At 38.7% G+C, this 25,879-nt stretch overlaps 1 protein-coding gene across 5 annotated transcripts in view; it reads right to left on the reverse strand.

Moving 5' to 3' along the window:
- The window catches only part of LOC122058159, a 42,262-nt gene extending 17,345 nt beyond the window's left edge, over positions 1-24,917 (reverse strand). Inside the window, exons 1-5 of one of the 5 annotated variants that reach the window (XM_042620679.1) lie at positions 24,750-24,917; positions 20,189-20,244; positions 20,020-20,058; positions 19,814-19,909; positions 19,631-19,729 (exon numbers count right to left, since the gene is read on the reverse strand). In XM_042620679.1, the coding sequence (XP_042476613.1) occupies positions 19,631-19,729; positions 19,814-19,909; positions 20,020-20,046 (222 nt within the window). In that variant the 5' untranslated portion in view covers positions 20,047-20,058; positions 20,189-20,244; positions 24,750-24,917. Of the gene's footprint in view, positions 1-578; positions 1,014-19,630; positions 19,730-19,813; positions 19,910-20,019; positions 20,059-20,188; positions 20,245-20,342; positions 20,648-24,465; positions 24,721-24,749 lie in introns of those variants that run through there. The other 4 variants (XM_042620681.1, XM_042620680.1, XM_042620682.1 and 1 more) reach the window with 4 other exon arrangements.
- Between the last annotated feature and the right edge of the window lie 962 nt (positions 24,918-25,879).

The raw sequence follows: 25,879 nt of genomic DNA on the forward strand, positions 1-25,879 counted from the left end.
GCGGTGGAGGGGTGGCTAATCGATTTGGCGATGAATCGCCCGTTTTGGCATTGCCATGGCGGTCAAATCGCCCGTGTGCCATTGTTAAAGGCAGCAAAGTATGTTAAGTGTTAACCAATAACATTAACATGATAACATAAAAAAAAAAAAATCAATCACTCACAAATCCAACTTAATCATTTCACTTAACACAACCAAGACCATTGTCAAGTTCTTATATTATTTTTTTTCCAGCAATCTAAAATATATGATTTCCCACCTTCAGATCAAGCTCTAGATAGTAGATAACTAGATATACAACTAAAGAGGAAAACATATTATAAACATCGAAAAGGCTAAAAGTAAAACAACATAGAACAAAAAAAGGACATGAATCCATTTAAACCCATATGATAATTCCTGCATTTCTTTCAACCCAAAAAACAAATAATAGAAGATACTGAAACTGAAAAAATCAAAGAGAAACTGAAAGAACCAGAGGGCAGAGGTTGCAGAGAATAACCAACCGGAGCAGATAATAGAAGGCAAGCCGCATAAAAGAAAAGAACAAAGAAGTTACTTGCAGGTGGGGCCCTTACCTGGTTGTCGCTCTTGTTGCCGGAGGAGAAGATGTCGTAGGCGATATCGTATTGTGGTTGTTGTCGTTCTTGCTGCCGGAGAAGGAGAAGAGAAGACGTCGCTGTTGGTTGCTGCCAGAGAAGGAGAAGAAGAAGAAGTTGCAGGCGGTGGCTGCCGGAGAAGACGTCGCTGTTGGTTGCTGCCGGAGAAGGAGAAGAAGAAGAAGTTGCAGGTGGCGGCTGCCAGAGAAGACGTCGTTGTTGGTTGCTTCCGGAGAAGGAGAAGAAGAAGATCTTCTCCGCTGTTGGTTGCTGCCGGAGAAGGAGAAGAAGAAGAAGTTGCAGGCGGTGGCTGCCGGAGAAGGAGAAGAGAAGACGTCGAGGGTTTTGGTCTCTTCGAGAGTTCGAGCTTCGAGGGTTTTGCTATCTTCGAGTGTCGGCTGTTTCAATTTTACGCTGCCATATAATAAACAAAATGTTGTTAGTAAAAAAAAAAATAACACCTAAAGTCAACCGCCTAGGAATAAATCGTGACATGGCGTCCATGGCGACACCTAGCTTTCCATGGCGACCGCCAATTGTGAGAGACAAATCGTAGGATTGTCATGACCAATTTTTACCGTCGAGACGCCAAATCACTGCCTAAGCGACTCCTTGACAACTATGATCAATCTCCACGTGTTTGGTTCGGTCATGCTATACTGTATGATGAGCAATACTAATAACGGTCTTATTATCACAGTAAAGCATCATAGGAGGACGATAGGTACGCCAATATCATCCAAAAGTGTACACAACCACAGTAACTCACAAATCCCCTGTGTGATGGCACAAAATTCTGCTTCAGGCTTCAGCACTAGATCTAGCCACCACATTCTGCTTATTGCTATGCCAGGTGAAAAGATTCCCTCCTACAAAGGTACAATAACCAAAGATAGACTTTCTGTTAGGTGAACCAGCCCAATCAACATCTGGTAAGCTTCAGCTCGGAGGTGATTATAAGGAGATAAGAGGATCCCTTTTCCTGGAGTTGACGTCAAGTATCGTAAGATACGTATAATAGCTTCATATAAGAGGAATAGGGATCATGCATAAATTGACTGATCAAACTCACAGCCACAAGAACGTCAGGTTGTGTATGTGAGAATATATCGTTTTCCTCCCAACCTTTGGTAGCGGGCCTTTGTCAACTAGTTCACCCTCCTTTTCCTTGGGCCGACTACTAGCTTCCATAGGAATATTAGAAGAATGACAACCCAACATACCTATCTCGAACAGTAGATCCAGGATGTATTTCCTTTGAGAGAGAAGATGCCTTTTAAGGACCTGGTAACTTCAATCCCATGAAAGTACCTTAACTTCCCAAGATCCTTATCTCAAATTCTTTGCCCAAAAAACCCTTGAGATGATCAGTCTTAGCGCTATCATTTCCTGTTATTACTATGTCATCCACATAGACAATAAGTATAGTAACTTTTTCACCAGACCTCTTTATAAACAATGTGTGGTTAGCATTACTATACTTATAACCCATAAATGTCAAAACCTTGTGAAATCTTCCAAACCACGCTCTAGGTGACTGTTTCAAACCATAGAGAGCGCTTCAACTTACAGACCTTACCCTAAATTCTTGTGCTAGAGAAACCTGGTGGAATTTCCATATAAACTTCCTTATCGAGCTCTCCATGGAGGAAAGCATTCTTTACATCAAGTTGGTGGAGTTCCCATCCTAGGTTCACAGCATATGAGAGTAACACTTGCACAAAGGTCAACTTGGCAACAGGTGCAAATGTCTCTTGGTAGTCGATTCCATAAGTCTGAGTGAACCCTTTAGCCACAAGCCTTGCCTTGTATCTGTCAACAGAACCATCGATCATCTGCTTTACCACAAACACCCACTTACAGCAAACAGGTCTCTTTCCAGGAGGAAGAGTCACAAGTTCCCATGTAGCATTCTTTTTTAAGGCACCCATTTCTTCCTCAATTACGGTCTTTCATTTTTTTCTATAAGAGCTTCCTACTAATTCTTAGGGACACAAGTAGATGAAAGAGAAGACACAAAAGCACGATAGGAGGGAGAAAGGGAATCATATGAAACAATATGAGATAGAGGGTGTTGAGTACAGGCCTTAGTGCCTTTTCTGAGGGCAATAGGTTAGTTAGAAGGAGAGATTATACCTAAAGTATGAGGCTCAGTCGGTTTTGGATCCAGGGCTGGTGAAGGATGTGTAAAGGTGTTGTAGTAGTGGTGATGGTCCGAAGTTGCTTATTTCTGGTATGTCCCCTACGATAAACTTGAAGAGCGAAGTCATCAATTTCTCAGGAATTCACCAATGGTTCTCTGAACTGGAGTCATCTCCCCTTGAGTTGGAACGATAGGTTATGGCCCCTCACTATCTTGTGAAGCATGAGGATCCTAAGGTGAAGATGATGGGTATACTAGCGAAGCAAGCAGATTTAGAGTCATCTCTTCTTGACTAGTAACTCCAGGCTCCCCCTGAAGAGGTGAGGATGAGTAGTAACTAAAAAATTCATGAAACACAACATCCATTGTTACTATTGTACACCGGGTAGGAGGATGGTAACACTTATATCCTTTCTATGTAGAAGAGTAACCAGAAAGACACACTTAGTACTTCGAAGATCCAATTTTCCTTGTGCATGATGATCCCTAGCATAGCAGGCACACCCAAAAGTCTTTGGAGGAACCAGGAAGGATGTAGTGCCTTGAAGAACCTCAACAAGAGTTCGAGAGTTGAGGACACGAGTTAGCATATGATTGATTAGGTAGGCTGCTGTGAGGACAACATCACTCCAATACTAAGATGGAACCTGTCTAGCAAACATCATAGCTCGAGCAATATCCAGCAAGAGCCATTCTTGCATTTAGCCACCCTATTCTGAGCAAAAGTGTCAACACAGCTTGTCCGATGAAGAATCCCATGATCAGCTAGGTATTTTTGAAACTGACCCTCTATGTACTCTTTTCCATTAGCACTATACAGAATTTTCAAAGTTGCATTGAACTGAGTTTGAATTATTTTACGGAACAGCTGAAAACAACCGAACACTTCACTTTTGTGCTACATCATGTAAATTCAAGTAGTTTGAGAGTGACACTCAATAAAGGACATGAACCATCTTTTCATAGAAATAAATGTCCGACAAGATGGACCCTATATATCAGAGTGAACCAAATGAAAAATAGAAGAGCTTTTATTTAAAAGTAAATAACTAGAACGAGTCTGTCTAGCCAGAGTACAGACCTCACAAAAGAGCTCATCCCTAGTACATGATTTAACTAAATGCGGAAATAAAAGAGATAAGGTTCCAATTGGTGGGTGTCCCAAACGACAGTGCCATTGATTCAATTCAGAAGAAGCAAAGTGTAGCTGATGAGGAGTTGTTGATGCTGCAGCCATAGGGAGACAACCATCATCAAGCTAATAAAGACCACCCTTCACCTTACCACATCCATTCGTCTTCCCCATTACTAGATCCTGAAAATTGCAGTCGGAAGGGAAAAAGGTTACTTTACAGTTTAGGTCCTTATTAAGACTACTAGTGGATACCAAATTAGTAGTAAAATTAGGGATATATAAAACTGAAGACAGGTATAGAAGAAGAACACTTAATAGAATCATTTCCGGGGACAGATGATAGGGTGCCATCTACTACCCTAACTTTATCTCTGTCTGAGGTGGGTGATTACAGATGAAATAAACTGGAGTAACCAGTTATGTGATCAGTGGCAACGGAGTCAATGATCCAGGGAGTGGAGGCGGCTAATGCACCATGGCCACCAAATAAAATACCTGAGTGAGCAAAATTGGAAGCTCAAGGGACTGAATTAGCAGGAGTTGAATTGGAAGCCTTAAGCATACGTCTGAAAGCCTGGAGTTCCTCTTGGGAGAGTCCTATATCAGTTGTAGGACTACCCCTAGTCTCAGCCATGGTTTAAAGTATCGGTACATTTCATACCGTATCGGTGCTTATCGTATCGTATCAAGGTGAAATATACATTTTGGATACAGTGCACTACGGTCATATAATGGCCAAGATCACAGAGCTAGTCCCAAAAGATGTAGTCATTGCAACTTTGTCCATCAGAACCAGAGGACATAGTACTTACTTCAGACATGACTGAACTAGTAAAAAATCAACAATGAGAGGGAGAAATACAAGATCTTCAAAAATCAATCGTTAGAAAGTGTCTATACTTGGATCGAATTGCCCAGTAATGGTAGTGAGGTACTCCAGATAATATCAGGCTTGATAAAGAACTGTTGAGATAAGCAAATTAGGGTTTTGGGAGAAAACCCAATGATCAAAGAAGAAGGGAGATTGATACAGAGACTTGGTAGATGGGGCCACAAGTCCAGTCGATCTCTGTAATGGTGATGATGATCTCAAAAATTCATCCAATTCTAAGGGAGCCCCAAAAATCGATTTTGTTAGGGTTTTGGAGGAAAACCTTTTCTCTTTTTTTTTTTTTGCGCAAAAGCAATTTGTGTAGATATTGATCTCGCGGATAATTATGAGCCCTTCCAAGTAGTTGTACCTGATCTTCAAGAGGTAGAGGTTTGTTCCTTAAAGAGGAAGAAACCACACTTCATAAAACAGAAGAATAAAAAAAGTGAAGAACCCAAATTTTCTTGCAAGGGTTTTTGGTGTTTTAGTTCATGAGGTAGGGCATAGGATAGCCACTAGATTCATAGGAATCACCTCATTAGTGCTGCCCTATAGTAGGTTAATGGGACAAAGGTAGGATAAGATGGAGGCTACAAAGGCAATGGAAGAGAAGGTGAAAGTCTACGATTCTTGAAGGAGAAGGGGCTTGAAACTGAAAACCTAGATCAGAAATTAGGCTCTGATACCATGTTAATAGGAAGAGTTGGAGAATGCTTGTGTGTCTTTAATTGATCACACAAGTCCCCTATTTATAATATAAAATTATGATAGAATCATGATGGGAGTCATGATAGGAGTACAAAACAGAAAATATAAAGTATTTACAAGTATAACCCCCCATCTAGCCGCCCCACTTTAATTAGGGTCGGTGGAGGGGGGGGAAGCCCCAATGTGCCCCTGCAGCGCACTAATTCTTATTCTAACAAATAGTATAAATTCTTGAAAGAACTCTATAATTGTCTTCAGAAATCCTTCTATTTTTTTCCTTTCAGACCCCACACCACTGAGTACATTCCATAGGGGGCAGAACCTTTCAGCCCGAAGGAACTTTTAGGCCATTGATTAAACGAATCACCAAACTTTGACGCAAAGTGTTATGAAACCCCAAACAGATTGAAAAAAATATTTCTCCTCCTTTAGTAACCTGAGAACTCCTCTCTCCTCCTTTTCAGTTCCCTTAATAAGGAAATCATAATATGCTGCTGCTGAAAAGCATCCTACATCCCTCTCCCCCCACCCCCAAAATAAAAAAATAAAAAATTATGACTACATAAAGTAGGCAGCAGATGATATACTTCCTCCAACTTGCTGTCCATCAGGTTTCTTCTGTACTAACATAATGATGTATGCAGGTTATTTTGCCATCCCTAACTTCTAAACAATCGGCAACTGCACAAATCCTTTTTTGCTGCAACACTATATAATCAGGGGGACCAGTGATGAGGTTTACTAGGCTGAAGAGACAAACACTAGAAAATCCATTAGAGAACCAGAACAATAGTGAACCAAAACCGAAAACATTAAGCAGAAAATTGACAGGATTATATCTCTCAACCCACCCAAACGATATGAGGGTCCTAATAGGAGGATTATGAGTCTAAATGAGGCTAGATTAAGAGTAACAAGTGTGTACAGAAAATAGAAACTTAGTATTTACAAACTCATAAGAGAAGCAATAACTGAGAAACTGTTGGACTAGGTCAGATGCCTCCCAAATTCTGGTTGATGGTAGTAAGGATGGTAGAGGAGAAAAAATCAAAAAGGAAGCCTATCCAATGGCTGGATTAGAAGGACCGAAAACACAAAGTTCCTGCAACTAGAATGGAGCAAAATCGAAATCGCAGGATAGAAAAACTACAGAAAACCTGCAGAAAGTAAAATAAGAATACACAAAAGAAGGTTTAGAATTCAGCCATTGATATGCCATGGTAGAGTGAAGTTACTTGCTAGCAATGTTCGAAATTTCAGTGGCAATGAAAATTTTGTTTGCTACCATTTCACCTAAAAGCTTGAACTGTTAGGGAAGGGAAATGTCAATGTGTACATCAACACTCCCCTACACGTGCAGGCCAAGATCTCATAGTCCTTACATCTGGAGCTCACTGTCATAGCCTTAGACCTCCCTAACCAACCGCACCGGCACTTAGCACTATTGCTTGCACTAAGTCGGTCTTATTGTGCTCCTTAAGCGAGTTGGGAAGAGAAGTAGGGGACACTAGAGAGTTTGAGTGAAAGAACTTTGTATTGCAAAAGAGAGCTTTGAGTATGATCCTTGCATGTTCACTTGCTTGGTTGGTGGATTGGTAGATGCCTTCGCCAAATGAGGGAACACCTATTTATAGGCACCCATCTTTATAAAGAATGTCTAGGATGTTTACACTTGTCATCCATTCAATGGCTAGGAATATTCTAGCCAAAAAGCCTAGAACATTCCCACCACCTTGGTGGAAGACCCTAGAAGAACCTATTATGTACAACCATAGTTGTCAAGGCGTCGCCTAGGCAGGCGGTTTGCCTGGGGCCTAGGCGACAGTCGCCTTATTGCACTGCATGCCACCTTGTGTTTTGGCGCTTATTTATGCCAAATATCATTTAAGTAAATGATTTTCATTTACTTAAGATATTATTCGTAAATAAGCAAATACTCCCTATTTGAATCCAATAAAAATAGTTTAAAAATCAAATTCCAAAAGGATAAAAAGCTAACCCCCCAGTCCAAGAACAAAAACTGGATTTTGGTTATAGGGGCGATTTTCAACTTTTAAATGCTGGAGTTTTTCTCAATTATGAAAATTTTATAAATTCTATCATATTAAAACATTGCTAAAAACCAAAAGTCCGGTAAAATAATTTTTTGTTTTGATATCCATAAAATTATTTTCATTCAGGTGATTTTAATAGCATTCGCGCACTTAAAAATAAGTTTGACCGGAGCATAACTTTGTCATTACAACTCAGATTTAAGTAATCTTAAACTTACTGGAAAGCTGGTTTTATATTATAACTGAAACAAAAAGTTTCATGTAAAAATAATATCATTTGACTAGTCAAACTTATTATAGAACCAGAGCATTTCTCAAAATTTTGATTTTTTATAACTTAATATGACTTAATGTTAATTTTTTATGATTTAATATGGCTAAATGTTGATTTTTAATGACTTGATATTGCTTAATCTTGATTTTTTATGATACAAGGTATATATAGCTTACTAAATAAGGTTAGAAAATAGAAAAAATAAAAAATAACAATTGGTCGTCTTGTTCGTCTCAAGGTGTGTGCCTTCTCGCCTAAGCGCTTAGACAACCCTCCACTGCCTTGGTACGCCTTGGCGCCGTGACAACTATGTGTACAACTCTTCTCTAGAGCATTCTTGCTTCTATAGGTTTCCTTAGAAGGATCTAGACTCATCCTCCACACAATGATAAAAGGTCTAGACAATAGACTCTACAATTGTCTTAACTTCCTACACTTTGGTAGAAAGTTTTAGAAACTTAACCTGTTTTTTTTTTTTTTTCATTACCAAAGAGACGAAAATATACAGACCCAAAGTGGGGGGAAGAACAAAAGGAAACAAGACATCCCTCAGGGGGAGTCAAGGTTCCTGATTACAGAGCTAGAAAGATCCCAAGAAACTACAATGTGACAATTTCTGGGGCAAGAGAGACAATTGGAAGAAACTTTTGAGATCTTAACTTTAACATTAAAGAAGATGGAATTTCCTAAAGGCCACAGGTTAGAGGTCCATTTCCTATGATTTCTCTCCATCCATATTTGATTTAAAGTAGCACAGAAGGCAAGTTTTCCCACATAGTCACAAATAATCTTCCCTTGAAATGTCATGTCCATCTAGATCCACTCCCTTTGGAAAGGGAGAATTCTTCTATTAATCGGCCAGCATTTGGAAAGAACCAACTTCCAGATGAAGGAGGATACAGTTCAAGCAAAGAAGAGATAATTAGTATCTTCAGGCTCAAAACCACATAGATAGCATAAAGGAGAAACCTGGATTCTTCTTTGGATAAAGAAGGCTTGCATGGGGAGACGATTCATAAAGGTTCGCCAAGCAGTGAAGCTTTTCCAAGGGATGTGATGCTTGAACCAAATGAGCTTGTGCCAGGGGGAGGGACGCCCATGAGGTCTGATAAAGTCCCAAGCAGACTTTGCACTGAAAAGGCCACTCAGAACATGGTTCCAAATAATAGCATCAGTCCTCCTGAGACTCGGAAGGGATATGTTTGGTAGAGAGTTCCAAATTTCAGCTATCTGATCAGAGGTGGGGGCAGGAGGGCCTATAAACCAGAGGAGATGATATCAGCAACCATAGCATGCCTTGGAAGCCCTGAATTGTAGATATTTCTAACATTGAGAACCTATGAGAGGAGCCCTTTAGGATGCCAAGGATCCAGCCAAAGATAAGTGGAGGCACCATCCCTAATACGAGAGGAAATGACTCTAGAAGCAATAGGTCCCAAGAAGATTAACTTGCACCACACCCAGGAGGCATCCGATGGAGAGCAGACCGACCAAAAAGATTCCAGCCTAAGGAGTTGCGCATACACTCAGTCTAACTAAGCTTCCAAAATAAGCTTGAGAATGCCTGCATTGTTGGCATCTTTGATGTGTCTCAAGCCTAAGCCCCCTTCTTTCTTGGGAAAGCCAGTAGCAGCCCAACTAAGGGGGTGAAGGAATCTAGAGGATTCACACCCTTTCCAAGGGAAAAAAACAAATAAAGATTCCAGCTTGGCTATAATCACTTTGGACAAACCATAGATTCCAAACCAATAGATGTATGAAGCTTAGAGGACTGATTTGCTAAGCTCAAGGTGGCCAGTAAAGGAAAGAAGCTTCCCTTTCCACAATTGAAGGTGCTTTCTAATGAGATCAAGTATAGGAGAGTAGTGATGACTCATGAGCCTTGCAGGGATAAGTGGGAGGTCCAAATACTTAACCGGGAGAGAGCCCAGGGCAATTCCTGTTTTCTGAAGAAAAGAGTTCTTGGAGGCTTCCGAGATCCCTATCAAGAAGATGAGAGATTTTCCAGGGTTGATGCAAAGACCAGATATCGAGGCAAAGAGGTTTAGGCAGTGCATGATAGTGTCTAAGGAAGTATCATCAGCTCAAGAAAAGATCATCAGGTCACCAGCAAAAGCAAGGTGGGTGAGTCTGATGGGCCTAGAAACTTAACCTTGCTTAGCCCAATGCCCCAATGGCCTAAGTCCATGGGCAGGTGAGCTAGGCCCATTGGCCTTTGTTGGGCGGGTTGTGACATCATGCGGAAATTTTTCTTTTGCATGACACCGAGAGAGAAGAAATGTCAGGAAAACTCTTCCGATGCACTTCCTGGGGTCGAACACTTGACCTCCCTGCTTTGATACCATCTTCACTACCGTTTCACATAATATTCAAATTGCTAGAGAAGGGCAGCCTCAATTTATACATCAACAATTTTTCAATTTCAACAAAAGTCAAAATGAAACCAGATGCGATGCCCAAGTCTTACCAAGTTTCGATCGACCTTTCGCAAGTATCGATCAAAATTTTATCATCCATGTCTTGCGTTTTGGTATTGTTTCTCTAGTTTCAACAGTTTTGACTCCAAAGAGGGGAACTTCCTACAAAACCTCACTCCCATATCTTTGTAATGAACGATGTATAACATACTAACATTTGATAATTATGAAATGGTTTCTAATTTGATGTATATTCAAACCTAATGCATATTTTAGTTGTTTTGATTAAATTGTGTGTTCTAGTATTAAATTTTGTATAGAATAGGTTATTAGAGAAAGTACACAGCAATGTATAGGTCCAAAGCCAAACAACCATTTTAGTTGTCTTCTTTTTCTTACAATCTAAGGGATCCACTATATTTAGAGGGCCTAAAGTAGGGTTTCACAGAAGTTTCGGGGCCTAATTAGGAAATTTGGGCCTCGACATCGTGAAGAAAACACAAAAATAGTATAGGAAAAATCGATCGGGGTGTTGATCTCCCTTTACTTGTATTTATAATAATAAAGGTTGGATAAAACTCCTCTAAAAGGAAGATCTTATTGCTATTACATAAAAAGGAAATAACCAAAATAGTAACTGCTAGGTAGCTATTGACTTAACTAAGAATCTATTATAAAGTAGAAACTAGAATAAAATCTAGTCACGAGGAGTATATTCCAGCAGAACCTCAAGCTCCACACACAATCTTTAAACATAACACACGACAGAAAAAATAGAAACTACTAGCAGCACTCGATCTTCTAACTAAGGCAGCCAATGCAAGATCTGATCCTCTAGAAGCATTTTTTACTCAAACCATGACCCACACATGCTAGGAAAGAAGCTGGTTGACATCCAGCCCTGTTGACAAAACCAAACCAGAACCAGCAGAACTCGTATGCTGGTTTGACCCTTCTCGAACTGTACCGCATCAGCTCTCCCTGTCTTGAAGAAACTCATTCTCGAGTTTTAATAAGTTGAGGAATCAACTGTGTACGGTGCACATCCAACTTCAGCCCAATACAATATTCTAGCCACTCATGACAACTTGGAATGAAATCCTCAAGGTGTCGCCTTACCAACGCCTTGGCGCTGATGAGGTCTAGAGATGGTAAAGCAATGCTCCGCCTTACGTGAAGTGGCGCCTTATGGGTTTTTTTTTTTTTTTTTTTTTTAAACATATTTTAAAATTACTTGATGAAGATTCCAAATATAGATTTTTTAGGTGTACGGTTTTGTTAACACTTGAGATGTATGGGATCAGCTTTACTCCACTAAAAATAACCAAAACAAATAAAACAAAAACACGATTCACAAATAGGATTTGGATTTTGTCAAGGGTTTTAAGAAAGGGCTTTGAGAATGAATCAAGGAACAAGGAAGAACCACTGATCTAAGCGACCATCATTTTGCTCCGACAGAGTGAGCTTGCCCCGGCAGCGGTGAGCTTCATTCTTCTTTGACAGGAGTAGAAATATAGTGGATGACCTTAGGGCTTAGGCACTCATTTTGGCATCATAGAGGTAAGTATAATAAATACTTGCATTTTTTTCTGTCTTCTTTTCTTTATATTTATAATTTTGTTTCATAATTATGTATTTATATTATATGTTAATATGATTGATGATTGATGATTGATGATTGATGAAGATGACTTAGTTTATTCACTTTATTGATTTGTTTTTTTGATGAATATCTTACATTGGTATGAATATGAAATTTTAATATTTATTTAACATATGAGTAATAGGATTCAACTAGGATTTGAGCCAAATAGATTGGTTGAAAAAAAAATTACACAGAAACGCTTTAGTCAATAAGGCGACGCTTTATGCCCGCCTTATCTCTAAGGCGACGCTTTATGCCCGCCTTATCTCTAAGGCGCTCCGAAAGACCCTCAAATGCCTCTGTCGCCTTACCGCCTTAAAAACTATGATCACAAATTCAACATGCTCCACCTCAGGCTCAACTCCATCTATTATGGGTGTTTTCCATAGAATCTTCCGAAACTATAGTGTCACCTCCACCTCAATCTTTGTACTAGTACCAAGTTCCCTGTCCTCTTCAGTTTCGTTCTCTTCCTTAGAGTTAGTGGTAGTATCAAGTATAGTTGTCAATGCGTCCAGGCGGTTTGCCTGGGGCCTAGGCCACAGCCGCCTTGTTGCACTGCATGTCGTCTTTTGTGTTTTTAATATTTATTATTTCATTTACTTAAGATATTATTCATAAATAAGAAAATACCCCCTATTTGAATCCAATAAAAATAGTTTAAAAATCAAATTCCAAAAGGATAAAAAGTCAACCCCCCAATCCAAGAACAAAAACTGGATTTTGGATATAGGGACGATTTTCAACTTTTAAATGCTAGGGTTTTTCTCAATTATGAAAATTTTATAAATTCTATCATGTTAAAACATTGTTATAAACCAAAAGTCTGGTAAAATAATATTTTTTTTTTACATTCATAAAATTATTTTCATTCAGGCGATTTTAACAGTATTCGCGCACTTAAAAATAAGTTTGACTGAAGCATAACTTTGTCATTGCAACTCAAATTTAAGTAATCTTAGACTTGTTAGAAAGCTGGTTTTATGTTATAACTAATACAAAAAGTCTCATGTAAAAATAAAATCATTTGACTAGTCAAACTTATTATAGAATAAGAGCATTTCTCTAAATGTTGATTTTTTATAACTTAATATGACTTAATGTTAATTTTTTATTATTTGATGTGGCTAAATGTTGATTTTTAATGACTTGAAGTGGCTTAATCTTGATTTTTTATGATACAAGGTATATATAACTGACTAAATAATGTTAGAAAATAGGAAAAATAAAAAATAACACTTGTTCGCCTTAAGGCGGGCGCCTTCTCACCTAAGCGCATAGACAACCCTCCACCGCCTTGGTTCGCCTTGGCGCCATAACAACTATGGTATCAAGCCATATAAGATTGCCACTTTGGATTTCCTCACCACCCTCATAACCATATCCAGCATCACCATTAAGTTGGTATGGCTTGTTGCCTTGTTCACCTCCACGTCATCGTCCTCAATAGTTATCGTAACCATTGCATCCAACTTTTATTGCAAAGGACAAAATTTTGCAATATGCCCAAGCTTCTTGACGTAAGGCGAGGTAGGAACTACCCAACCCCAATTAAGATCTCACGAGTTCAAATATGAAATCAGATTTTGAACAAAAGTTCAAATCTGGCTGAAATAGTAGGAGGCCGGCTGTTGGCTGTAGAAGGCTCTGATGGAGCTCAAATTTTGAGGGAATGCTCCTCTTGTGGTGCTGATCAAATCCTCCAACGGGCTTTGCAATCTGATCTCAGGTTTGGGAGATCTGAGAATGACTCCCAAAATAGAAACTTAGGCTAACCTTCAAGAACAAGTGATAGGGAGCTCAGTTGGCCACCAAACTTGGATCAAGTGGGCCCTTTGGGGGCTGGAAGGAAACCCCAAAAGGGCTTGAAGATGACCTGCTGGTTGGGGATATCTGACCTTGGTCAATCTACCTCAAAACCCTGACATAAGGCTGGTCAATCTTGGCTTGTGGACTGGTCTTTGATCACCAACAACAGAAGGCTGTTGAGTCTTCGATCAATGATCAATCACACTTTATCACAGCAATTAAACAAGAAAAAAAAAATTTGATGGAGGGTTGAGAAGGGGGAAGAAGGATAGTTTTTGGGCATCTCACCCCTCAAATTTTTGGCATCTCACCTAGGGCCTCTCAACCAACTTAATCCCACAGCAAAACAGCATATAGCCATTTCAAATAAACTTCATTCAATCAAAACTGAAATTGATTACAAAGGTCTTTTTAACTAAGCTAGGTATAGCCTTACAAATTAGAAACAAAACTGAAAAAGGAAACTGACATAAAATAGAAACTAGCTAAATTCTCCTAAATAAGCTACTTGTTAACCAAGCAAATCTCAAAATAGAAACTCCTAAGTAGCCTAACAGCTACTAACAACCATACTTGACTTGGCAATCAAGCCAATGCTAAAAAAGGAAACAAAATCCTAAGCTATATTGCTAAGATCGATGGCTGCTGCTGGACTCCTTGAAGCTTCTAATTTCCAATTTGTGGGACAGTTGGATAGACTTCTAGAGGGCTTCTTCCACACTCTTCAACTGATACTTTGACTAGTCAAAACATTGAGGCAAGGGGACAGCTGTATGACAGCTTTCAGGAGAGGAAATAGAGACTCAAACTGCTGTTGAAGGCTGGATCGGTGGGCAGCAAGGAAAGCCTCTGGAAACTTCAATCTGGGACCAAAACTGAAGTAAAACAGCTCATAGGGATGCTGTTTCGATGGCCAATCTGGTCTAGTTCCGAAGTAGCGAAACTGAACCAGAGAAGGGGCTGCTATGCTGGTCCGATGGTCAGCTGTGGAGAACCAGCATAGGACAAAACTGACCAGCTGGATGGCTAGAGACGCATTGGGTTAGTTGTGTACCTCAATAATTGATTTTGGTCATCATCAGTGCTTGGTGGTTGAGAGGGTTGTGGGCCATATCTCTGACACCAAATGATGAGGTTTACTAGGCTTAAGAGACAAACACCAGAAAATCCATTAGAAAACCAGAACCACAATGAACCAAAACTAAGAACATTAGGTAGAAAATTTGATAGGATTATATCTCTCAATCCACCCAACCGATGGGTTTAAACTATGGTTGAATAAGGTCCTAATAGGTGGAATGTGTCTAATATATCAAGGCAAACTGATAGTTAGATTAGGAGAAACAAGAGTGAGCAGAAAGTAGAAACTTTAAAAAAATAATAATAATAAAGTAAAATAAAACAGAATTTAGTAACTCATAAGGGAAGCAATAACTCAAATTGTTGGTCAGATGCCTCCCAAATTCTGGTCAAAGGTAGTATGGATGGTAGGGAAAACAACTTCAAAAAGAAAGCCCATCTAATGGCTGGATGGAAGGAGTGAAAGCATGAAGTTCCTGCAACTAGAATGGAGCAAAACAAATTGCAGGATAGGAAAACTAAGAAAATCAGCAGAAAATATGTAAGTAATAGCAACATGGATAAAATAAGAAATAAGAAATAAGAATAAGACACAAAGGAAGGTTTAGAATTCAACCAATGATAGGCCATGATAGAGAGAAGTTATTTGTTGGAACTGATACAACAATAAAAGAAAGAATGAGAAGAAGGAAGGAGGAATATGACCTGGCTTCACCACCAAGGCCTGCGGGAAAGGCATCACCACCAGTCCCAATCCAAGGATTCACCACCAATGAGTTGGTGCTTCTTCACCACAGTAGCCATCAACTTCACAATGAAGCAGACACAAAATAGTAAAGCCAAAATCGATGGAGGTTGTTCTCCCTTGTTTTTATATGTGTGTGGGATAGTACTACAGTAGCAACTCCTCTAAAAGGAAGATCTTACTGCTATTACATAAAAAGGAAATAACCAAAATAGTAACTCCCAGGTAGCTATTGACTTAACAACTAAGAATCTATAACAAAATAGAAACTAGAATTAAAGGTAGTCACTAGGAGAATATTCCAGCAGAGCTTCAAGCTCCACACATAATCTTCCAACAGAAAAAATAGAAACTACCAGCAATACTCAATCTTCTAACAAAGGTAGCCCACGCAAGATCTGGTCTTCTTAAAGCATGCTTGACTTGAACTATGACCACACATGCTAGGAAATAAGCTGGTAGACATCCAGCCCTTTTGACGAAAACAAACCAGAACCAGCAGAACCATGAGCTGGTCTGATCCTTCTTCTCAAACTGAATTGCATCAACTAGTTTCTCAATCTTACGTCCCCTTTAGACCTATCTTCCCAAAATTTCATCGTCTCCCCTTTCTACCCTGTAAATGTTTCCCATGGACTTCTCATACTGGTTAATGATATTTTCCATGCATACATCCATGTGACCCCTCCAGGCATCCTTAAGTCCCACCCAAGACAAGAAACACCATTTTTGCTGATATCAACTCTTACCAAAGGGCTGGAGTTTTCAAGTTAAACCTTGATAACCACTACATAAGCAATGCCCAGTCCATTTTAGGTAATCACTATGAAACACAAACCATATCGTTTTTAGGCTTGCACACCATTTCCACTTCACAACAACAATAACAACTCAGCCTTTTCCCAACTACATGGGATCCGCTACATAGATCCAGGAAGGGTAAAAAAACTGAAAGGAAAGCAACGATGCAACACCATAGAGACATCCCACCTAAAAGTGGTCAGCTACATGTATCTTTGCCCTCTAAACAGCTTTGTTTGAAGTTATACTAGGGTTGAGACCTAGCTTCTGCCTTCAGCATGCCATTCCTTATAGCATTATCTATCAAGATTATTAAGGCGGTGAGGCGACTGCGGCATTTGAGGGTCGTTCGGAGCATTTTGGCGATAAGGCGGGCATAAGGCGTAGCCTTAGTGAATAAAGCCTTCCTGTGTTATTTTTTATAAAACCATTCTATTTGACTCAAATCTTAGTTGAATCCTACTACTCATATGCTAAATAAATATTAAAGGTTCATACTTCATACCAATGTAAGATATTCATCGATAGAACAAATCAATAAAGTGAAAAAACTAAGTTCATCTTCATCAATCATCAATCATCATCATAACTTATCAACCTATAATATAAATACATAATTATGAAATGAAATTATAAATATAAAGAAAAGAAGACTTAAAATATACAAGTATTTTGAGAGAAGAAGGGAGAAGATAGAACTCCAGTCACTTGTTGAATTGAGAGAAACATGCAGGAAAAGAAATATAAAGTAAGGGACAGAAAAAGAAAGTAATGGCGGAATTCAGAATTCATATAACTTCATAAAAATTGGCCTTAGGAGTTAGTTCCTTAAGACCTCCATGTCCATTTGTAAAAAAGGAAGAAAGAATGGAGAAGAAAGAAGAAAAGAAAAGAAAAAACAAGTAGAGCACTGAGCTCTCATCGTAGGACGAAGAAGTATGAAGAAGAAAGAAAAAATAAAAAACAGCTCTCACCAGTCACCGTAGCATGAAGAATGAAGAAAGAAGATGAGAAAAAAAAAAATACAACATACCTAGTGAGGCGGTATGAAGCTTCGCCAGAGGCCGCCAGAGAAGAATCCTTGCCGCCATAGTAAGAAACGAAGGAGGAAGGCTCGCCGTCGGCTAGTAAACCCTTGAGAAACCCTAGCATTTGTGCATGTGAAATTGTGAATCGTGTTTTTCTTTTGGTTGAGTTTTGGACTTTAATTTTAATAGCCTTGATCCCATGCATCTCAAGTGTATTCTTCTTCATATACTTGCCAATCAAGAAATAATATTTGGAATCTATGTAAATCAGTTTTAAAATCAAGTTATTTTTATACATAAGGTGGCCGCCTTTGACATAAGGCGCATTAAGCGACGCCTTATAGCGCCTTATTGGTTAAGCCGGTCGCCTTATGAACTACAACTAAAGCGGCCTGCTGCTTTACCCTCTTGGAACCGCCTTAGCACCTAGGTATTGCCTTACCAACACCTTGGCAACGCCTTAACAACTATGATTATCTATGGTCATTTTAGGCCTGCCCCTAGCTCTTTCAGCTCCTTCCATCTGGATCTAATCACTCCTCACTAGGGCATCCCAAGGCCTCCGTTGAACATGGTCATACAACCTTAAACGACATTCTCTGTGCTTGTCATAAATTGGGGCAGCTCCCATATTAGCTCTAACCCAGTCATTTCATTCTCTCTCTCTCTGTCTCTCCTAGTTTTGCCACGCATCCATCTCAACATCCTCATCTCTGCTACACTCAGCTTATCTATGTTACGCTTCTTGAGTGCCCAACAGTCCGCCCCATACGTCAAAGCCGGTCTTACAACAGTCCTATAGAACTTTCCTTTAAGCTTAAGAGGAATGCATTGCTCGCACAACACTCCGGATGCACCTCTCCCCTTCATCCATGCTACTTATTCTTCACTAGCTGATGCTCATTCTTTTCATCTCTAGTTTTCCCTCCCTCCCATAAGAACTCCTTTTTTTAACTTCTTCATTTTGTTTGTCACATAAATAGGGCTAAAAGCAAGGACATCACACTTGCAAGGGCACTATGAACAATAGTCACCCTCCCTCCGATAGAAAGAAATGTCCTTTCCAACCTGCAAGTCTTTTCTTCATCCTTCTAAAATCAGATCCCACAGCATAGTAGATATTGGATGTGACCCAATTGGAATCACCAAACAATTGAAGGGTATCTGACCTTCAACACAATCCAACCTACTGGCTCCTTCAATCAGCACTTCCTCTTCCACATTTCCCACCCTAATCAAAAAAAAAATTTAGTCAAATAATTTCTCCACCTTGAAGAAGCTTCATCTCAGAATCACTCCAGACTTTCTACTTGTAGTTTTGGACTAAGAAAGATAATATATTGTACCATCTGCATGTTCCAGATGGGATTCACATGGGATTCAGAAGGTCCATTTTCATTTACTTTTAATCCTTCAATATACAAGCACTTTTCCCAAAAAATCATCCCACGCAATACCTCAGCCACTCTTAAGACTTCTAATATTAAGATTGCAAAAGCATTTCATGAGTTGCTATTATGCACAGCTTCAGAAATTGCATGCAAAGGGGCTGATCCTAGCAACATGTATCAGTCCAAAACCTCACCACATTTTTCTCTATTGTTAGTTTTTGAGGAAAGATTGGAGGATCCCACAGTCAGCTATTTAGCGGAAACCCCAATTGCATTGCACCATATGGTATCTCCTATCTCATCGCCTCTTTTTAATGAACGTTTTTATTCCTATGAGGCCCAATCCAAGTTGAGGGACCCTCTAGATGATTGACCTTGGGTCCCCTTAACATTTCAGTTAATATGTAGCCCTTTCACAATGGCTGCACACCCTTCAGTCTGACTTTCCAAATTTTCCAAATGCTTATACCATAGGCTCAATTCACCATAAGACATTTCCGTTCGTTATTTCCTCATATTTGTATGCTATCACCTTTCTCCTTCCAAAACTCCACAGCCATAACACAAGAGGGCTCAGTTCATTGGTCAGAAAGGTCTAACACCTAGACCTCTATCATTGGAGTAAGTGACCTGCTCCCACTCAACCTGACAATATTTTTTGTTTCCCTCCATATCATTCCAAACGAAATGCCTTTCCACATCAACCAGATGATACTTACTGAACTTTCTGGCAGTACATCAGAATGATAAAAAATCAAAATCAAAAATCAAAAGAAACAAGACAAGGCCAAGAAAAGAAACAATATAACAGTGCAAATAAACCATGTGAATTAATTGTCTAACAGAAAATGAAAGCCTTGACATATTGGAAGTTCCAGGACCTTGCCACCATAGAAACATAAGAAAACATTAACCAAAAGAGATTACCTCAGGTAAAGATTTCTCCTCATTTTCCAAGATCTTCTCGATAACTACTTTGTATGTATCCTCTTCAATGAAAACCCACCCTGAGTCTCCCCCATAAACCTGTAAAGAAATCCATATTACTTACTAAAGATATTAAAAAGGTTCAATCAAATGCATAAAAAAAAAAAAATAATAATACCACACCTTTAAGAGTGACTTCACTGTGTCACGGATTAAAACCTTGGGAAAACCTAGTTGACATAGAGCATCCGTTGCTGCATCCATTCGTGTCAGACCTACCTGCAACATTTCCCAGTGACAGAAATTTTGAGGAAGATGATATATAAAAAGATAAGTAATTAAAAAACTAGAGAAAAAAAAAAAAGGTGGAAATACAGATTAAGCTTGACCTTTCTACGTCTAGCTCGAGGTGCCATGGCAAGTTCTCACTGCCAGCAAAAACAAGCTTTCAGTGACTCCAAAGTTAGAGAAGCCAACTTTCATGATTCATCAATTACAGAACCACAAATACAGGCAAGGAAAATATAAATAAGTTTGCATTATAGGCAGGAAAATTACATGTACAAAGTAAACCTCAGGTGGTGGCTTATACAGTGTTACGATACCAATTCAACCTGAATAAGAGGTGCATATTTAGTCAGTAAGTTAAAATAAGGCCAAAACAACTGAAATTGATCCAATAAAAATTAGAGCATTTGGACAGCACATTGACCTGTATTGCAAAAAGGCAAGAATCATAGATTTGATTTGGTTCCCTATCCTTTCTATACCTTGTTCCTCTTCAAATGTTATTCATCAACCATGATTGAAATCAAGAAATTCTATATTCCATAACAGAATGATCCATGAGAAGGTAATGAAGATATTGTTTCGAACAACAGTCAACCAACAGCAGCAACAGAGGTTGTCATTAATGTAAAACTAGAAGCATAAGTGATCCTAATCCCAGGAAGGATCTGAAATTCTGGCTGAATAGAGAATATGTCCTCCAATAGGCTTGGTTCTTGCTCTCAAACACTCTCTCACAACAAACAAATAAAAGGAAAAGAAGAAAAGAAAGAGAATTTGATGGAGGGTTGAGAAGGGGGGAGAAGAATTAGGGAATGGGCATCTCACCCTCAGATTTAGGCATCTTACCCAACTGCATCCCACAGCACAACAGCATAAGCCATCTTTTTTTGTTCAACTCAAATCTGTCTTCTCATTATAATTGATGGGCTTTAAATAACCTTATATTGCCTGGACACAAAGACATGATAAAAAAGGAAACCAATGCTGGAAATAAAACCTTCTAATTTAATTTCTAACTTGCTAACCAAGTAAGAGTAAATTAGAAACTAACAACTAATGATAAAAAGGAAACTAACCTAAGCTACAAAATAGAAACTTCCTTGACTAATAAAATAGGAAACTAACTAGCTCAATAAGAAAAAATGGAAACTAATTAAAGTAAACTAAATAGGAAATAAAAATTGAAGATTTTGACACAATGTACTGTTCAAGTGAACAGTGTTTTCTGATGTGTTACTGTTCACGTGAACAGTGTTTTCTGGCTCTTGTTTCTCTCTTCATCTTCAAGCTTCGATCTACATCAGTCATTCAAATTTATATAAAAATAAAGTGTTTCTTTAGACTATTAGAAAAGTAAAGGAAAGATTTTGGAATGGATATAAGAATTGCTAATTTTACAGTAATGTCAATAACGGCTTCTACAGGACTTGTATTTTCACAGAGAACTACTATCTTACTTGCTCATCTGTTGGTAAAAAATAAGTTGATAGTTTTAATATAGTTGCTAGCATGTGGAGATAGGTGCTGAATTTCAACTCTGCTAACCTATTTTAAAAATTTTGAAAACTAATCTTCAGAAAAATAGTACGACCACCTCTTCTTTGAATCTCTGACAATTCAATGTTCTTCTAGCTAAATTAGAATTCTCATGATCCTTTGGGATGATATTATCATGCATCATTCTTCAAGTGGCATAGTAGTTATTCTCCTCAAATAACAACTTTTAATGTGCTAAGATGGCAGTTGAAGAAACTGCACAAAAGTGTTGATAAGTAAATGAAAAGAAAGAATCCAGTACAAGGAAGAAAACAGACTTCAACTCAATTCGATTGATTCCAACACACTAGACCACAATACTGAACAACATGGCTCGGTACCAATGCAGTAGAAGACATGAAACATCCCTTAAAACCATAAATATTGAAATTACGATCAGAATCTTATTATTATGGTATATATCCTAGCTAGTTTCTCAGATTCAGAAACATCACAAAAGTAAAATCTGGACTTGATGATCGTAAGGAGGATAGTAATTGAATGAGGTAAATGGGTGTTTCCTCCTGCCCCACGTGCCGGATTTGGTATCATTAATCACCAAATTTGGTTTCATACTGATTTGAGCAACAGTCAAGGGACTAAGCGGCTGCATAGAGGAACGTAATGAATGAAAGGATGGGTGTTGGGGGCCTTGGCTATTGAGCAGGCGAATGTAGGATATGGCGGAACTGATCGAACTACTGGGGCAGCAAGTGTAGGATACAGAGCAAGTTCAGTTGTTCCTCCAACCGAGTAGTTCTTTGGTCTCAATAATGTCTGTAAATTTTGAAGCCAATCAAAATAATAAATTTATTCATAAGGTACATAAATATATCACCAAAATATAAGTTTCCGAAGAGAATGAATATGATGCAAGACACTAACACTAGCATACTGTCATAAGTCTTGAGAGGGCAATTTATAAATAGCAGTTGCAAAGTTGAATGTACAACTCAAGTGGTACATTGCCATTTTCACACTTTTAAGTTGTACATGTTTTTGGTAGAGTAGTACATTTGGTGCTATAAAAGCAGGGGAATTTACTATCACTCCCTACACTTGGCCTATATTTACTATAACTTCCCTACCTTTTACTTTTTTTCCCCTGCTTTTGGACTTCTACTTCTCTTTGTCCCTTGCTCTTTTTAAATACCTAGATTACCCCTCCTTTTCACCTGTAACCTATTAAACTTTTTTCAAATTGGTTCAAAACATGCTTTTACTAATCCAAGAAAACAGCCAATTGGCTTGTCCTTCCATTATTACTTGGCTCAAATGTTGCTTTGTTGGCTGAAACTCAAACTCCTCCTTGGCTCCCATATTGTTATTTTTCTATTTTATCTTTTTTAAATTTTCTTTAAAAGCATTAGCATTGAGCACTTACAAATGTTGTTTATTTATTAGTTTTTTTATTATTATTTTGACTCATTCATCATCAAGGATATTGTTTATTTATTAATTTTTTTTCTCATCCATCGTCACGAGTTTAGTAATCTATTCTTTTGATCGGTATGGGATTGGTATCGGTCTCAATCAATACTAATTCGGATCGGTATCGATCTCAATGTTCAAACTTTCCCCGTTAGGGTTACTACACATGGTTTTAGGGATTAAAAATATATATATATATATATATTGGATTTTGTATCGTTCTTAACCAATACCGACACGGATTACTTAATTTGGGCAATCCAATACCTAATACCTAAACCATGCCCTTCATTTGTGCCATCCTTCTACAGTGTCATTTTTTAACCAATCAATTTGAAAAAAGTCTAATAAGGTACAGGTGAAAAAGAGGGGTAATCTGGGTATTTAAAAAGAGCAGGGGAGAAAGAGATGTAAAAGTCCAAAAGTAGGGGAGTATCAAAAAAGGTAAAAGGTATGGGAGTTTTAGTAAATATAGCCCAAGTGTAGGGGAGTGATAGTAAATTCCCAATAGAAGTAGTATTCACTTATCAGAAATTTTGACATTACTGTCATCAATTTTCAGTCAAACAAAAATTTCATTACTTTAATCAACATAAAGATGCGCAGATGAGAACATGAAGGGGGAGGGGGGAACCCACCTTATATTTTTATTTAAAAAGTGAACGTAGAAAAAAATATATATTAAAAGTTCTCATATATTATCCAATTAAAAAGAAACAACCAAATGTACATTAAAATATTAACTAAAACACAACCAAATGTACATGATTTTGTATGAATCTAATGTTAGCACAACTAAAATTATTTTCAAAACATATAAGATCTCAACAGAACACTTATAGTGGGAAGATATCAGTATATGAAACTACATATTTCTCTAATATACTCTCATAAGATATGTTACCTGGACACTTTAAATTATGAGCTATACCTGTGTCAGACGCTTGTTCGACACATCATGTAAGGCAATGGGAATGCAAGAAATGGAATATTCACTGTACCCAATTCATACTGGTAAAAATAACTCATATCTTTTTTTCCAATTAAGTTACAGGACTTGTACATGTTTATTCATATTTTTCATTACATATATTTTTTTATCTCTCCTACACTTGCTGCCCAAGTAGTTCGATTGGTTTCTCCGCCTACTCAAAAGCCAAGGCCCCCAAGACCCACACACAACATTGAGTCTATAGGATATAAGGATATACAACACACACGGCATTGATCAGATTAGCACTGGGATAAGTTGGACAGCCGATTTGGTTTTACAGATAATTCCATACCGTGACCCAAACCATTCCCAATCCCAAATGGATTATACCAGGCCCAGTTCGAGCCCCATAAAATTCCAGGGAAAGCCAAAACTGAATTCAGACATTCTAGGTAAAGAAGAAAAGCATAAACACACAACAAAATCTACACAAAACCAAATAAAACACCCTTTAAAATTTTCAATAATCCCCTCCCCCGAGGAAAGAAACTCTGCTCCAAATCACAATAAGTAACCCTCACCAATCCATATCAACTAATAATGGAGGGAGGAGAAGGAAACCACTCAGAGATTACTGTATCACCTCAATTCGAAAACAAATAAAGACCCATACAGCACGTACAGTCAACGAAGAGCAACAACCATTGCATCACACAGCAAAATCCCTCTCAGAAGTAGATGATATACACAATGTAGAGTTGAATCGCAAAATGCCAAAACCATTTATAAAGAAAAAGTGTGTATCAGCAAGAGAATGAGATTTCTTTTGGTAAAGAAAGAGAAAGAGATTACGAAAGAAAATGTGTGAAAGAGAGACTGTGCCTGTCTGTTGTGTCTGTGTGTGTGGAGAGAGAGAAAGAGACTCACAATGATTAGACGAGATCCATAGAGTGATGTACAGTACTGGTCGTCCGACGACCACGGCGAGGGACCCCTGTCCTTTAAAAGGCTTAGGTAAGGCCCGGCCCGTGAGGGTTTCGGTTATGGTGACGAGAGGAGACAGAACCAGAGAGAGGAAATGGAACGCGCGGGAGTGGTTGGGCTTAAGAGCAGCTGATTTTAGTCCATTTGTCATCTAGTCGAGCCGGAGCCCAAGCCCAAGCCGAGTGTCCGGAAGAGTACTGTAGGCCAGTCAGCAGGAAACACCCACTCACGGCTCTCCTTTGGGTATAATTTAGAAGGGGTTGGTGAGGTCTCCAGACCCTCGACTCCATAGGCCTGAGTCCCCTATTACACCGAGAGCAAATACCCAATTCAGGTTTGGACTTTCGAGACCGATCTCGTAGAAATGATCATAACTTATTCATGCGATTTCGGATTGAGTCAAAATGAAAAGGGTATCGATCATGACTCAAAGAACCAAAATTTTTTCAGAAGACTGAATCATTAGACTCAGTCATACAAAAAGACCAAATTACCCCTGAGTATTATAGATATCGTAACTTCTTCATCCGATATCAAAGCGAGACAAAACTAGGTGAGTTGGAAAGAATAAATTAGACTCATATTGTTACATGAAGGATTTGTCTTCCAAAAAAATTATCTTCAATGTCAAAAATGCTCCCAAGTGTAAATAGGTCAAATTTACCACTTTTAGCCTAGAAATCCACATCACCTATCATGGATGACCGAGATCACTTCAAAACTTCATACACCACAGTCATTTCATCAAAGGACCGTACATTGCCACATCACCATTTCCGCCCGCCTCAACTAAAATGACCACACTGCCATGTGGTTGAGGTTGCCAACAAGGACAACCAGAAAACAACAATCTCCCCCTTTGAAATTGTTGGGAATCATTTCATCATTATACACGCTCCAATGCTCTGATGAGAAAACTCTTGTCACCGTTGTCGACCACCTCACCTAAATTGACCACATCATCACTATCATGTGGCCATGGTTGCCAAAAATGACAATTAGAAAGTGACAGCATTGGCGGCGATGGTGGATGGTGGGGGGTGGGGGTGGGGGTGGGGGTGGGGGTGGTGGTG

The sequence above is a fragment of the Macadamia integrifolia genome, chromosome 12 (assembly GCF_013358625.1).
Source record: "Macadamia integrifolia cultivar HAES 741 chromosome 12, SCU_Mint_v3, whole genome shotgun sequence".
NCBI classification, from domain to species: Eukaryota; Viridiplantae; Streptophyta; class Magnoliopsida; order Proteales; family Proteaceae; genus Macadamia; species Macadamia integrifolia.